At 48.4% G+C, this 14339-nt stretch overlaps 6 protein-coding genes across 6 annotated transcripts; 2 read left to right on the forward strand and 4 right to left on the reverse strand.

The window, feature by feature from the left end:
• Nucleotides 1–10: 10 nt before the first annotated feature.
• On the forward strand, nt 11–724 carry FOBCDRAFT_293035 (uncharacterized protein; the record flags this gene model as incomplete). Its single annotated transcript, XM_059611815.1, has 1 exon — nt 11–724. One exon carries the CDS (start codon nt 11–13, stop codon nt 446–448), a length of 438 nt encoding a protein of 145 aa, XP_059464886.1. The 3' UTR covers nt 449–724.
• A 1310-nt stretch (nt 725–2034) lies between these two features.
• Nucleotides 2035–4106, reverse strand: FOBCDRAFT_223060 (pyridoxal phosphate-dependent transferase). Its single transcript, XM_031183803.3, has 3 exons — nt 3209–4106; nt 3040–3161; nt 2035–2977 (listed from the first exon to the last, which is right to left on the reverse strand). The coding sequence occupies exons 1-3, from the start codon at nt 4047–4049 to the stop codon at nt 2438–2440; spliced, it is 1503 nt and encodes a 500-aa protein (XP_031039445.2). The 5' UTR covers nt 4050–4106; the 3' UTR covers nt 2035–2437.
• Nucleotides 4107–4344: 238 nt separating this feature from the next.
• On the reverse strand, nt 4345–5034 carry FOBCDRAFT_319377 (cytochrome b5-like heme/steroid binding domain-containing protein). Its single transcript, XM_031183804.2, has 2 exons — nt 4808–5034; nt 4345–4756 (listed from the first exon to the last, which is right to left on the reverse strand). The coding sequence occupies exons 1-2, from the start codon at nt 4902–4904 to the stop codon at nt 4599–4601; spliced, it is 255 nt and encodes an 84-aa protein (XP_031039446.1). The 5' UTR covers nt 4905–5034; the 3' UTR covers nt 4345–4598.
• Nucleotides 5035–5202: 168 nt separating this feature from the next.
• FOBCDRAFT_223064 (metalloendopeptidase) lies at nt 5203–6844 on the reverse strand. The gene is made up of 3 exons (XM_031183805.3): nt 6159–6844; nt 5661–6103; nt 5203–5609 (listed from the first exon to the last, which is right to left on the reverse strand). Exons 1-3 carry the CDS (start codon nt 6685–6687, stop codon nt 5466–5468), a joined length of 1116 nt encoding a protein of 371 aa, XP_031039447.2. The 5' UTR covers nt 6688–6844; the 3' UTR covers nt 5203–5465.
• Nucleotides 6845–8110: 1266 nt separating this feature from the next.
• On the forward strand, nt 8111–8782 carry FOBCDRAFT_239872 (RmlC-like cupin domain-containing protein; the record flags this gene model as incomplete). Its single annotated transcript, XM_054704581.1, has 1 exon — nt 8111–8782. One exon carries the CDS (start codon nt 8111–8113, stop codon nt 8780–8782), a length of 672 nt encoding a protein of 223 aa, XP_054560556.1.
• A 414-nt stretch (nt 8783–9196) lies between these two features.
• On the reverse strand, nt 9197–10528 carry FOBCDRAFT_293052 (S-adenosyl-L-methionine-dependent methyltransferase; the record flags this gene model as incomplete). The annotated part of the gene is made up of 5 exons (XM_059611816.1): nt 9197–9325; nt 9375–9837; nt 9891–10158; nt 10212–10271; nt 10408–10528. 5 exons carry the CDS (start codon nt 10526–10528, stop codon nt 9197–9199), a joined length of 1041 nt encoding a protein of 346 aa, XP_059464887.1.
• Nucleotides 10529–14339: the final 3811 nt, after the last annotated feature.

Here is a 14339-nt window from a genome sequence, read left to right on the forward strand (position 1 = left end):
CTATTTTATCATGAAGGCCAATCGATATCCTGGCTCTAGACCGAATACTCACCGAGGTGAGCATTCCGCCCCACTAAAATCGCTCACCTTGATTTTTATTTTTCCCCACCGGACCCAACAGTGTTCGACTCTCTCGCTCCAACTTCCTGCGCAACCACCAGATTTTATCTCAACGTCCCTCAAAATGGCTCAAGGCACCGTCAAAAAGCTCGGACGAGCAACCCCGGCCAAGATCACACACTCCAAGCGCCAAGCATCGAAAGTGCATAAACCCAAGAAGACAAAAGCGAGCGTCGACAAGGTGCACAAGAAATTCACAAGCGGCATGACGGCGCGCACAGAAGCGCTCCTTGGTGAGCGCGCAGGACATCTGGAATTGCTTGGACAGGGAAAGAAGAAGACGGATAAAAAGACGACTCAAAAGGGCGGCTCGAAGAAATTTGGTTAAGGATTATATGATGATACAGAAGGCAGACGATGATCGAACTTTTTTATGTCTAAACGAGTGACTGGGTTTCCCTCACAACTGCGCATCAACGACAGCCTCTACAGACAGATACGATGAAATACACGATCTACCTCACTTAAAGGCGTTTTACGATGGGATACCTCCCAAGACTTTTCGAGCCTTTTACAATTCGGAATCCTAAAATTCCTACCCGCCCAACTGCTCTTTGTTTTTGGAGGGTTGGATTACGGAACCAGTCACCGTCACTTCTTTGCTGCTGCTACAAGGGCATGCCTAGGGGAAAGGACATATACCAAAGTCACCTTCTACCCTTCCACGAAGAGTGGTCGAGTGGTATCTACCTATGAACCTATGAGCCTAACGACCGCTCCTAAAAACCTTCCTCCCTCGGCCACTCTTTGTTTTTGCTCGCGAGTTCGAATCCTGCTGCCTTTCTCTATTTTTGCTATAGACTCAAGCCAGCAGCAATGTTATTTACCAAATATATTTACTCCTCAGCAAAGGGCAGCCAAGCAGTATATCCCCCCTGTTTTAAGAATATAAAGACGGAGATTCTGACTCTGATGGGGAAGGCGATGACTTGATTGATGTATACGAAGTGATCGATCTTACAGAAGGTATACAAGATACCGAAGAGCTTGTGGACGATGACGACCCAGAAGACGAAGTCACTGATGGTGTCACAAAGTACTTGATAACCCGGCTCCTAGCAATCACACAAGATCCACCCAAAGACATCACCCCTTACCTTATGCCAGACGTTTCGCTGCCTGTCGTTGAAGCCGATCAACAACTCTTTAAGTCGACAGTCACATCTATGCTGGAGAGAGCCCAGAGATACGCTATGAAATAAGATCTTACTGATCTTCGAGTAAAAGACTTCAAAGAGCGTGCCCTTTCTGCCGTATTCTGGAAGTTATTTAAACGCCTCGAAGTGTCAGACATGACAAAACCCCTTTTCGGATCGATTGCGCCCGAAGTCATGTCGTTACTAGGCCGCAGAGACCTTCAACCAGCTGTCGAGTAGATGATCATTTTCGTCTTTGGGGTGTATATCTCAACATTGTCACTGACAGTCTCGGAGATATTCGCGGACTCTACGTTGGGTCAATTGTAGCATACAGAGCATACATCGGGATCGCAGGCCGTGTACGCAACCACGGCCGACAGAAGACGATGATGCCGCATGGGTTGATGAACACGGCGACACTTGTGCCCTGTGCGGCGTTGACCGCATCTACACGAACCTTATATATGGGCGAGCTACTAACCGAAGATGCCTATCTTGCTTCTAGTATCGACAGAAGCATAGGCATAATAGGTCTATTTCTATATAATAACTAGCCTAAGGTAATCGAGACATTTCTTACAAATATGATTATCCCCGAACCAAGGCAGGATTCTATGGTTAGAGAGATCAGGCCAAATGCGGGATATGCTACAGAAGAGCAAGAAGGGCCGGGGAGCAAGTACGTCGAAGGGCTACGGTTCAGAGATTCAAAGTCAGTGGTTAAGTGGGTCTAATGGACAACACCTGTAGCTTTGAGTGCAATTTTTTGACACTCCTTATTTCGTATACATTTGCTATTATAATAAAGATGGGTTTATAATAACTTACAGCTGAGCCAGCAGGAGTACCAGTGTGCTCATGTTTATCCACACCCCACTCCTCCACTCCGACCTGAACTCTTCGCCATCGACGCATCAATACGTGCGTGATAATTTCAATACACAGACTTGACGACTTCTTTTTTCACGCAACCCGAAACCCTTAATAACTCTCCTTGAACCTGCTGGTGGCCATGTGTATCTTGTAGGCCATGCATATTACAATGCTTTGCCTTCGTTGGCGACTGTGGGATCACCAGTCCGAATGGTACAGTCAACTTATGGCTGTCTATTCATTTCAAAAACCAGCCTCAACTGATCAAACCCCTGTAATCCACAAACGGCCTTTCTACCTAGACCTCAGCAGTTGTTAATGTCGAACACCTTTCCCTCGGCCACATGATTCAAGATAGAAGTCACCACCCTGAAATCTCTGGCCACATCCACCATCCAGTTGGACACAGCCATTCGCACGGCCTTTTCTCCCTTCCAGCTTGTACCACTCACATACATCTGCCTGGTCGCGTTGATCTTCTGAACCAGCTCATCATTCAAACTGGATTTTTTAGCACGGAAAAGAACAATCATGAAGATCTCGTTGAAGTTAGCACCATCGTCGGGGAGTAGCTCGTAGTGCTCTGAGCCCCTCAAGAACGCAGCGACTTGGCGGGATAAAGCAGTCATATTGGCCAGCAAATTCGCCATACCTGGTCGGCCTTCACTGAGGAGAACGGCATACGCAGGAAGGGCACGAAAACGGCGTGAGTTCTCAAGGCCAACATTCAGAGGCGAGGGGATAGTGGACGCCCCTCCCGTGGACAGGTATGCAGCATTGGGGTTGGTGAAGACAGACTGAAGGATAGCAGGTGATCGTGTGAGGAACATGCCACAATCATAGGGCTATATCAAGTTAGCGATTCAAGGCCAGTAAGAGTCAAGCCGAAAGGATATGGAACACTCACGACATTGAGAAGCTTGTGCCCGTCAACAGTGATACTGTCTGCCAACTCGATGCCTTCAACACGATTACGAAGAATTTTATAATCGTCCTCTTCGGGAAGAGCGCGAGCAAAGATACCGAAGGCTGAAATGTTAGCATGAACTGCATCCTGCAAAAGGGTTGGATCTTACCTCCATCGACATGAATCCAAGCTCCATACCTGTCCGCCAACTCCCTTACTTTACGCATCTCTTCAACCCCCGTTAAAGCATATCGCCCGGTGTTAACCTCTCCAGCGCTTAATGCAATAACACTTGCGGTGTCTTTCTTCTGAAGTTCTCTTTCCAAAGCCTCAAGGTCCAATCTCCATGGCTCACTGTCGCTGAGTCTCAGCTCCTTCACAGCTCCTCGCCCGAAGCCGACGACACTCGCTGCCTTAGACAAGGAGCTGTGGCCTGCACTTGTGAGGATCTGGAGCTCCCTGATACCAGCAGAAAGACAGGCCGCAAGCAAGCCGACCTCACCAATACTCTGCCCGCGCTCCTCCAAGATGGCTTCGCGTCCACATGCAAGTCCAAGAACGTTGCTGCCCGTAGCTCCAGTTGTAAAGGTGCGACCTCTCCAATCTCCAAGTCTCAGTAGCGAAACGAGCATCTCCAATGCTGCATCCTCCAATGTAGTTGCAATTGTCTGCGCTGGCAGATGGACCTGGACATTCTGATCCAGGCGGGAGACTACGTTGTCTGCCCACTCAGCAATAGGGAGAGTACCACCAGTGACAAAACCGTAGTAACGGGACGAACTGCCCTGGCCGTTACACGCGGGAATAATGTCCCGTATGATGTGTCGTACAACATCTTCCTGTGAGACACCTCGGAGGTAGTCCTCCGAATCAGGCCGAGGGAGCTTGGCTTCAGCGGTCTGAATGGCAGATAACTCGGGGAGAGTAGGTGCCGGAGCGGAGCCAGGCTCGGGGCCGTGACGGCGGGATAAACGGGTCCGCTGGACGTCGAGATTGAATAAGTCGCTCATTCTTGCCAAGAAGGTAGTTCAAACTGATGATAATGTTATAAATGCCTCTTGAGAAATTGTTTAATTTCAGGTTTAAAGAACATGAGTCACTAAATTTACCGCTATCTCAGCACCGTTCATGTAAGCCTCCCCACTTGTCTTCGCCGCTTAAGCCGCAGCTTGCGGCACGATCCTTCGACGATAGACGATGATTGTCATGGTGTTGACTCCTGTAGTTATGTCGGCCAACTTATCCGATGCTCCTTTCGGAAGGTGGATTAGTCCAATACAAATGTTTCCGGACTCAGAGAGACTTATATAATAGCACGCAATGGGTTCAAGTTCTCGGTCCATATGAATATTTCTTTACTCCATGGCCTGCCTGATATGTTCTGGTATGCTGAACCATCCACCACTTGCTTCTAGACTGAGATCTTTGAACTCGATACAAATCCGCCTATATTGTGTAGCTTAATCCAACATGTGGTATGCGCCATGCCAAAATCAAATTAAATCAAATCAGAAAAAAGTGCACGCTACCGCCTTTGAGTCCCAGAGTTGGGTATCTCTCTATAGCTTGGCGCTCTCGCCAACAGCGCCAATCTTGAGGTCCTTGCCATACTTTTCCAGGACATGCTCGTTGTGGTACTTCCAGAAGGCCTTGGTAGCGTTCTTTCCAGACCAGCGCTTCAGGATCTTAGCACCACCAGGGTGTTCATCGATGAACTCTGTGGGTGTTTGTCAGCTTTGCTCTGCGAGTTTGGGTTCGGTCGCCGTACTGGTCACGTCGTAAACGTCATTCTCAACGATGAGCCAGAAACCGTTGGCCTCATCCTTGTGCTTTCCAACCTCAGCGGTAGTATATGTCTCGGACATTTTGGTAGGTAGGTATAAAAGTCGAGTTACGAGGGAAATGAGAAGTTGACGAAAGAATTGAGCTGTGGATGAAAGCGTAAATGAATAGATTAAGTTGATGAGCTTGGAAGAAACAAGGAGTTCTTTCCGGGGCGCCGTCGGCAGGTGGGGGCTTGCCTCGGTTCACGGTCACGAGCAGCACTTTCACCCACTGCAGAAGCCCGGGAACCGGGGGAGCTGGGGAACTGCGCTAGGAAAGCTACCAAGCCGGGGGGTCTGCACCTATCACATGGAGGCAATTGTCAACTTTCACAAGGAAGAAGCACTCGATTTGAAGCCCCAGTTGGTCGGAACCTGGTACCCAATATGACCGACCCTACTGGAGTCCGAGTTTCAAGGAATGAGCTATCTACTGTAATAGATTGTTGATGTATATTTCCAGATTATGTGCAGAAACTGAGGAAATGCTTTCTAAACCAAAACTCAAAGTCCTTTGCAGTACGCCGTCTTCTCTGTACTCTGATGTGATCTTGACGCTCTATATACCCTTTACTCATTGGCTCAGAAATGCTGGTCAGCTTATTATACGACAACTGTAGTAGATCTTCTTCGGATCGCGTCACGGAATCGGTCCGCAAACGCTGCTGTTCCACGGCAATCACTCTCCGCTCGCTTCTCAAGAGCCTTTGGCAGCCATTCACTAATCTTTACAATCCGATTCTCGTTCTACGTCTCGTCAGTTTGCCCGAATTTCTCAGCAATATGTGCTAGACTTACGGATGGATGAGTGCTCAGCATCTCTGGGGCTTCTTCTCCACTGGCATGCTGAAGCGCGTGCATTCGCTGCCAGAAGCCCAGAGCTGCGCGGGGGTCATAGCATGCTTCGGCCATCATCATTAGGCCGATGTAGTCTGCCTCGCTTTCCTGCTTTCGACCCATGGGAAGGTAGAAGAGCAGATCTTGTAGGTAATATCCTCCCACGACATTCCAGAGTCCAAAGAGCGCAAGACCAGGTAGAGCTCCAGCGAGGAAGAACAAACTTCCGGCTGTAAGATTTCCTACCCATGCAGCAGAGAGGCGCTCTGCTGCATGAGAGGCTGTATTATGCGCAATCTCGTGTCCTAGTACTGCTGCGAGGGCATCTTCACTGCGGCAGACGTTGATAATACCACTATGCACAAACACTTTACCACCAGGAAGGACAAAGGCGTTTGCTGTTCCTATGGCCAAAGGTCAGCAAACCGACATTCGCTGCACCTGATCGCCAAAACATACTATTATCAGCTATCACGAATATCTCCCAATTGAGGTCCGTCATGCCGCTCACGGGGATTAATCTTTTCATTACCCTCCTGACCAAGATAGTCCTTGGATCCCATTCTGATAGAAAATGACCACCTTGCGCTCTGACCTGCTCAATAACCTGTGCAGCTGCTTTCGAATGCGCGCGTGCGACCATAGAATCAGAGAGGAAATTGAATCTTCGACGGCCCGTGACCGGCACGGTTTGGGAGTTGTAGAAGTAGAAGCCAATGGCGGCGAGAACAGTTGCTATCACGGTGAGACGCGAATTACGACTACTGCCCGCCTGTGTGAACTTGCGCGCCGCGCGGTGTGGGACGAGGGGTCGCGCAGCTTGTAGGCGCTCTTGTAGTTCTCGTTCGGAATGTTGTTGGGGGCGATAATGGCATTGCGAGAAGGTCCTACGACGAGAGATAGAGGATATGGCGGTGCGATGAATAAGGAAAATGGTAGGACGGTTTATGCTCAGTGACGAGTTTTGGAGTAAACGAGGGGCAGTCATTGTCGGATTCGGCGGCCGGCGTGATTCGGTCAGTTGTTGTGCCGTTATTTTGGTCTTTAAATAGAAGTAGTGGCAGGTCGAGCAATTATCACGAAACAGGCGGGCCGCGGAGCTGGCGATTGTGTGCTTGCTTGTGTGTTGCCTTGTCTCGTGATAGTTATTGGTGTTTAGCACAAGTTAGAAGAAGCTCCATGGTTTGCGTCATGGTCAGTCTGGAGCTTTCCCGCCATCGGGGACCTATCCTAAGCGGTAAACGATACTTACCTAGGTAAGTATAGTGGGTCTTTAGACTACTTTGTTTTGGCAGCTTAAGAAGGTCTTGCTCTCAGGGACCGCCCCGGCTAAAAGCGCTGAGGCACTTCGTAGGTCAATAACCTGAGAGCATGTACGACACCGGCGCTTTTAAGAAGGAAAAATGCAACGAAAACATTTGCTTCATTTTCATCATCAGACTTCATAGTTTTTCATAGATGAATAAGAAAATAGAAGCCAAAGTACTTCTTTCCATGAGATGGAAGACTGTCTCTATGTTCTTTTTTAGTGACAGCTGTTGCAGCCCGCCACAATAGTCTTTCCGTTCTAGGGACCCTTGGGCTCATCATCCACTCATGAATAAACGAGCGTATAGCTCTGTAATTGTTGCCAATGAACAACGAATCAGTCTGATAATCACAGGTACCTAGAACTTAGCCACTGACACACCTTTGTTCATTCGCACCAAGTCTTATCCGTATCTAGTGGTTGGTGTGTCTGTTGCTTAGGATTTCCGAATAGTATCACGAACTACACTAACAAATTTGCTTCCCCGTTACAAACCCAACAGCTGACTACCAGATTCAAGCTTTACTATCACACAGAAGCTTTTGTCATATACAATCAACGGCTTGTTGTAGGCATATGACCCGGAAACTACGGGCTTGGCCTGACCACCACGCGATGGAGCATCTTCACCACAGGTAGCTCATTTCAGGGCAACCCTGACATCATCTCAGCAACCTAACCTCAGTACAAACTCCCTGCCAAATTCCAAACACCAATTTTGCGCCTCTTTATCCTAATTTGGGCTCGTAATCGTTCCCTGGAGGTCAGACTCTGGCTTACACCATCCTCGTTTGCTAACATGATACTAGCTTCTTTGAGTAGTATTGAATCCTGCATCACACCAAGAGGGTCTCGTTTTACAGGCACTCTTATCAAACATCCCGTCACATTGGTGTGGATGCAACGGCAGCGAACCACACATTCAACATCTTATAGTCGAGTGCGTAAGCTCTGTCGTTACGCTATCAGTCTCTTGCTCACTCTCTATTCAGGGGTATAAATGGAGCTTTCTATCGTTCAACTGCTGCCAACCCAAAAGCAATTCTCATCCTCCATCATATTCTCAATACGATTGCCTGCCTTGTTTGATACCAAACACAAGATGGGCGAATTCGTCAACAGCGAGCCTGACCTGGGCACCATCAAACCTTCATTCACCTCTTCATCCGAACCTGAGAATCCTCGATCAAAGTCCCTCATCCAGGCTCTATCCTTGGAGTCCCATATCGAGGGGGGCTACTTCCGCCAAACCGATACAAATCCTACTACCATTCCTTCACCGTATTCATCCGAAGCTCTCTCCCGCGAAACTCTGGCTCTTTCGGGTCCTGCTCGTGAAGGTTATAGGGCGGATACACGACGTCTCTCTACCACCATTTACTACCTACTAACCCCACGCCATGGTCAGGGGAACTTCCATCGCAACCGCAGCCGTGTTATTCATACCTTGCATCGTGGACGGGGACGCTATGTACTCATCCACCCTGATGGGCGCATCGAGTCCTTTATTGTCGGCAATGCGGTTGAACGAGGCGAGCGTATACAATGGATCGTCGAAGGTGATGTCTGGAAGGCAAGTTACTTGCTCCCCAACGAGCCAGATACCGGCAATGAGTCAAATAGGGGGGAAACTGAGGGCCTGCTGATCTCAGAGACGGTTGTCCCTGGCTTTGAATACCACGACCATGCATTCCTCACTCAACAAGGAATTCGTGAACTACTCAACGAAGAGCAAGCCCGCGAACTGGACTGGCTCGTGAGAAGATCGGAGTAAATGTTTGAGGGCAATGATAAAGGCTAACGTTTGTGAGAGAGGAGACAGTTGTATAAGAAACGGGTCGCTTCTATAGCATTTTTGGAAACGTGTAATGTCGTCTGACAATCTCATTGCCATTGATTACAGACTCCAGAGCTTTAAAACAGGCGGCTATCAAAAGTGCAGTTCGGTACGATGTTGTACCCAAACCCATATCAATACATTATTCTAGTCATGTGCATCGTATCGACAGTATTGGGTATCATGGATATGAAAAGCCAAAGTCGTCCCCATTGTCGCTATGCATCGTTCGTGTGGTGGTGCTTTATCGGTGTTGGAATTAGTCCTTCTGGACCGTTTGCCAGGCTCCCTTCTCAACCATTAAAACTCAATAAACGGCGGTAGTTCGTTCCAGTCCCGGGTGCTTTCCCTTCATGTAAATGGCACTCGTGGGACAGGCCGTTCACCTGGGAATGGCTTCCTGCCAATGATGACGTGTATTGGTATATAAGCGTGAATCCGCGTATCGATCAGCTCTCGTCGGACATCAACCAGTGCCACCTGCGACTGTAAGTCAAATATATCCGAGAAACCTTGACAGTATGCTCACCTCAATCTGCGCAGGAGTTCTCTCGTAGACGCGGTTGAAAAGTGTGAAAGAGAAGCCGCTGAGGCCCATCAAGAAATTCCTTTCCCACATGCGCCCAAGTTCCTTTAGGCGTTCATCCTTTGGCCAGCCATTCATGGGCATTTTGAAGATTCGCTCTTGAACGTCAACAAAACCCGCCTGCACATATGCCTCACGGACATGGGCAGCAACATTGGTTGGCCGGCCCATCAATTCTGAAGCTTCGTTGATTTCGCGGAACCATGTTGCAAGAGGTCCGTTCGGTGGAAGGCTTTCATCGTCAGACATTATAATGGCATCGTATTCCTGCGACTCGAACCACCCTCCTGGCTTCAGTGTTTGAAAGGCTTGGTCCGCAATCTGCTCCTTGAAGCTAGCCCAGCAACCAGATGTAACACGGGTATGAATATAATCGAAAGGCTGAGAGTAATCCCAAGGCTCAGAGCTAGAAGGCAGTAAGTTTTCAAAGGGTCACCTGAGGCCTGGATGTTGACATACGAATCTTCGACGTAGAAGTTTACGTTTGGGGGTACTTTTCGAGGCTGTATTGGTGAAAGGTCGGTTGCGACGACTTCTGTTTCTGGAAACAAGTCGCCCATTTTGATTGCCCAGTCACCAGTACCAGTAGCTATATCGAGGATATTTACAGGCGGTGCTCTCCTTGACAGTGGTGCAAAGTAAAGACGCTCACCGAAGAGTTTTACTAATGCTTCATTCTGTAAATCAAGGCGCTCACGCTCTAGTTGGTCGTTGGGGAAAGCGTATGCTAAAAGGCGTCATTAGTGGGTGCATGGTGGTGAATGGATAGACAAAGCTTACAGCCGGCCCGGTAGGCATGATACGTGCGCCCAAATTCTTCTGGGAAATTCTGTACACTGTCTGTGAGAGATTCGGAGTCTCTGATCGTTCTTGTTAGGCGGGATTAACACAGTGAAAGTGCACTATGGGGTTCGACAACTTACATGCCTTGAGCATCAGGCTACACAAAGTCAGCACGCCCTTGAGCTAAAGATACAGAGGAAAAGGACATACATCGGGCTCAATGAAACTGTTCCCGCCAGAATTCGAAGTGGAGCAGTTGAAGGTAAACTGAAAATGGTGAAGACTTGAAGGTGATGAGTTAGGCATACTGCCATGGCTTGGTGACTGAGCTGCCATTACAGCAGGCGCCATAAGATAGTCACAGTTATGTACGACAAGGACTGAGTATCAGGCAAGAGCACAGAAGCGGCTCTAAGCTGAAATCATGAAGGGGAAAAAAAGGCAGCTCAATCCGATGCTGCAACGAGTAATTGCGCTTCTCGGACTTGGAGCTGAGAAACGCTGAGACTTCCCTGGTGGCGAACGACCCATACACTGCCGACTGTCCAAAAAGTTGAAAGGTCCTGAAAGTCGTTCTGATCAACGACTTGGTAGTCAATTATGGATACCGATGCGGAGCCAAACTCCAATGGTAACATGAATCGAATATGTGCACCGGTGGTAATCGCGGATAGAAACACACGAAACACACGAGACAAATTCGACAAGGAGGTCTTGGTGGTATCGTGGAGCGTGCAGCACAATGAGGGGAAGACGGGAGCAAAAGACGATCGACACTCTTGATCCGTCTCTTTAAGAGGGACGCTTAGAGCGGCATCAGGAAGAAGTGCTATGTAGTACCAGCAAGGTCAGGAGAGACCAGGAGCTAGAGTAGGAGAGTCGGGAAATAGAAGCTAGTTATGGAAATGGAGAAGGGCGAGAAGCTTGAATGGAATCCCCGCTCTCTGTAGAAACACCAGAAGAAAAGGAGCCAGGCCTAGAGGAGCAATGCAGTAAAGGACAGGGCCAGTTGAAAGGGAACGGGAAGCGACCCAAACACCTGGTGCGACCGAGGCTCGAGGAGTGGATTCAGTCAGGGTAGCTAGCAAAGGGGACCAAGGGGATGGAGACAAAAGACGAGGACGGGGTCAAGAAGGACCAGGACTAGCAGCTTGGGACCCAGCAGCTTGGGACGGGTATCTAGCTCTCGGCTTTCTTGGCAAAGCCACAAAGCCCTACCGCAAAAGAACTGCAAGTGGAACAAGCGCTTGTTGCTGATGTGTCATTGGCATTGGATGTTGTGCTGTCTTGGTGTGGTGACTACCCCGGTCTAGAGCGCCTGTACGTACAAGAGGCGACCCATTCAGTCGGGAACTGGGATCCAAAAAGGTGAATTTTGAGTCGTGTTTGTAATACAGCCCATCGCACCATGTTTAAAATCCAGCAGCTGCCTGCCTTTGATTCACCAACTACTCGCCATGGACATGCACCGGTAACTGGATATGAGAAGAGGATGAGGTACGACGGCAAAGGTGTGCAATTACGTGGCTGTCCACTAGAGACAAACGCGCATATACGATCCCTTAGCTCACTGGTAATATTCCGACAAATGGGTCCGGACATATTGGTAACCCTTGTGAGGAGACGAAGTGAGGAAACAAGGCTGGAGTCATTGCAGCGCAAGCAAAGCAATGTTCTTAACCAGGACGGAAAAGACCCTTCTGGAGTTTACTGAACCGTTTCGTATGTACTTTCAGTATTAGCGCTGTATCGAGTTACGCAAGGAGATACCATTGGCCACGGTAGTTCCTCTGAGCCTGCAAATGACTTCGGGTACGCAAAACAAACTCCCGTCAGGACCCTGGTCCCTCATCCCTCTCATTCATCAAGGGGCTTCGGGCGGTCCCAACGACGTGGGTGGGCTAGCTCAAGCCTAACGACCGGGCGGCGCTGGGATGAAATCCGATGGCCTGGGTCGGACAAGGTGCAACCAACCAGCTTTCCGACGGCTTGGGAATGGTCACGATCCTTGTTCTCATGTTGGTGGATGTGTATCTTGGGAGGACTTTTTAGCGTTGTCCACCGAATGTTCTGTGCGAATTATGAAGATGGAAGCGTTCGGCCGATTCATCAAGCATCATTTTATGACCTGTCAGGTGGTTGATCCTCAGCCTAGGTCGACGCCTATGGACTTGGAAGACTGCGGCTCAAAGAAGCCACAACAAAGGTTCAAGCCACATCAACGAAACCGACGACACATGCCAGAAGATTTTTCTTGTATGCGTGATGCGAAATGATATGGTGTGATGTGATATGATTTTGGGGGTAGTTATAAAGGGAGAGTTGAATAGGAGGAGATTAGAGTAATTTATTCTGAGATCCGTGGGGAGTGGATGAGAAATGCATGCTTTTGATCAATGAAGGAGGGTACAAGTCGATGAGATCACCGGTCACGATAGCACCTACCAATATTAGATTTACGACCTAGAGTTCAATTTTCGCTTTGTGATAGAAATCTCCTGGAACTACTGTCACAAGACCGAGTGCCTATGACAAGGATGATAAAGGCCAAAAATATCTGTAAAGCCATCGGGACTTTACCCTCAGGCATGTCAAGCTACAGACGTCACTAGAACAAGCTTATCAATAGATTAGAACGGTCTCCGTTTGATTCTGTATTGAAAACACATCACTCATCATTCTCATCTCAAGATCTAATATGATCTAACATATTTTATGCCTCTTCAGCATGGGCTACTCTGGCCCCAATTCTTTTAGTCATGCAACTAAAGTTGGCTCTAACTCTGAAACTGGTAGAAACTCAATCTGTCTCTCGTGACAAACTCACTAAGGGACAGCCCATGAGCACAATTAACGCCATGATTTGGAAAAAGTTACCTGGGCGCCCATCTCCCAGTAGCTAAGGAATATTTGTCATAACACGCCTTCTACTGCTGCCGGCATCGTACCGTCCCGCGTTTCATGTCAACTTAGCTGCAGTTTTTGACGTGAAGTTAGTAGCCTCTTCCCAACTCAATGCATCCTTATAGTAGTATGCACATGCTGCTGCGTAACTTGGCAACTCAAAGTCAATGTTTTACCGCTGGAGGCACCTCTTTACGTATTTCTTTGTACACAAAGTTTAATTACTTCTGCCATTCCTGGCCTCTCAAACACTCCTTGTCCTTGTCAAAGTTGTCCCCGGAAGAGATGCTTCTGCCGATCCCTTAGGGTCTGCCTTCACCTCTCAGAAACCTCTTCTCTCATTTTGAGTTGAGTGACTATTAATAAGCGGGCCAAACGGGACCCTGTCTCGTAAACATTTCCTCCTTCGGCGGTTTCCTTTCCCCTCTTCTTCCTTCATCCTGGTTCAGCTGTATTTGTCTTCAACATTGGGGACGTGGTAACATCAGGGCTGTAATACAACCTGCACATTGGCATTAGTCGAGATATGAAAATGGCAGTGGCTAGGGGAGGCTATAAAATTCATGACCTCAATTCTAAATGATAAAAAGATTCAGGTAAGTTAGCCCAAGTTTAGGGGCCTCTCTGATAAGCTTATCTTGGCATCCTCTTCCCGGGAGCGGCTAAACCACGCATGGAGGGACGATCCACCAGTCTGGGCGAACAATACTTTGCTCGACAAGTAAAATGTTCGCTGTAGCATTCACAACCAAAAAAGAGCCTTCATTAACTTGAGGAATTTCAGTGTGGATCCGGCACATGTTGGTATTGCGGGAATCTGGCCTGACACCTGTGTCACCATCGCTATCGTTACAATGAGTACTATCAAAGCAATAATAATGGCCCAGCGCTTGACAGGATACCATTATCTAACAAATCGGGACGTCTTTGGGGCATCACCGAACCAATCGATAGACATTGTCATATTGCTAGCCATGATGTATGCTCCTTGACCGTTACCAATACTAAGGCACCTTGCGCATATTTCGCTACATATAATTATTGGCTTATACACAACTCGAAAACACATACATCTCCGTCGCGATCGATAAGAATATTCGGTCCCAGAATCACAAATCCGTAGGCTCATTTCTGATGCCCAAGGGACAAAGGTAGGCATACCAATTTTGTTTTCTTTTGGTGACCTAGTCTTGTTACCCAATACCATCCCCAGGGACGCCA

Source organism: Fusarium oxysporum, chromosome V (genome assembly GCF_013085055.1).
Source record: "Fusarium oxysporum Fo47 chromosome V, complete sequence".
Taxonomy (NCBI): Eukaryota; Fungi; Ascomycota; class Sordariomycetes; order Hypocreales; family Nectriaceae; genus Fusarium; species Fusarium oxysporum.

Excerpts from the sequence above, each read along its gene's own strand:
- FOBCDRAFT_223064 (XM_031183805.3), bottom strand. The coding sequence starts at position 6,687 with ATGACTGCCCCTCGTTTACTCCAAAACTCGTCACTGAGCATAAACCGT. Across the intron at positions 6,104-6,158 it reads ATTCGTGATAGCTGATAATA|GAACAGCAAACGCCTTTGTC; the intron begins GTATGTTTTGGC and ends CTTTGGCCATAG. Across the intron at positions 5,610-5,660 it reads TGCTGAGCACTCATCCATCC|AACGAGAATCGGATTGTAAA; the intron begins GTAAGTCTAGCA and ends GACGAGACGTAG.
- FOBCDRAFT_223060 (XM_031183803.3), bottom strand. The coding sequence starts at position 4,049 with ATGAGCGACTTATTCAATCTCGACGTCCAGCGGACCCGTTTATCCCGC. Across the intron at positions 3,162-3,208 it reads TTGGATTCATGTCGATGGAG|CCTTCGGTATCTTTGCTCGC; the intron begins GTAAGATCCAAC and ends CTAACATTTCAG. Across the intron at positions 2,978-3,039 it reads GGCACAAGCTTCTCAATGTC|CCCTATGATTGTGGCATGTT; the intron begins GTGAGTGTTCCA and ends AACTTGATATAG.
- FOBCDRAFT_319377 (XM_031183804.2), bottom strand. The coding sequence starts at position 4,904 with ATGTCCGAGACATATACTACCGCTGAGGTTGGAAAGCACAAGGATGAG. Across the intron at positions 4,757-4,807 it reads TGACGTTTACGACGTGACCA|AGTTCATCGATGAACACCCT; the intron begins GTACGGCGACCG and ends AAACACCCACAG.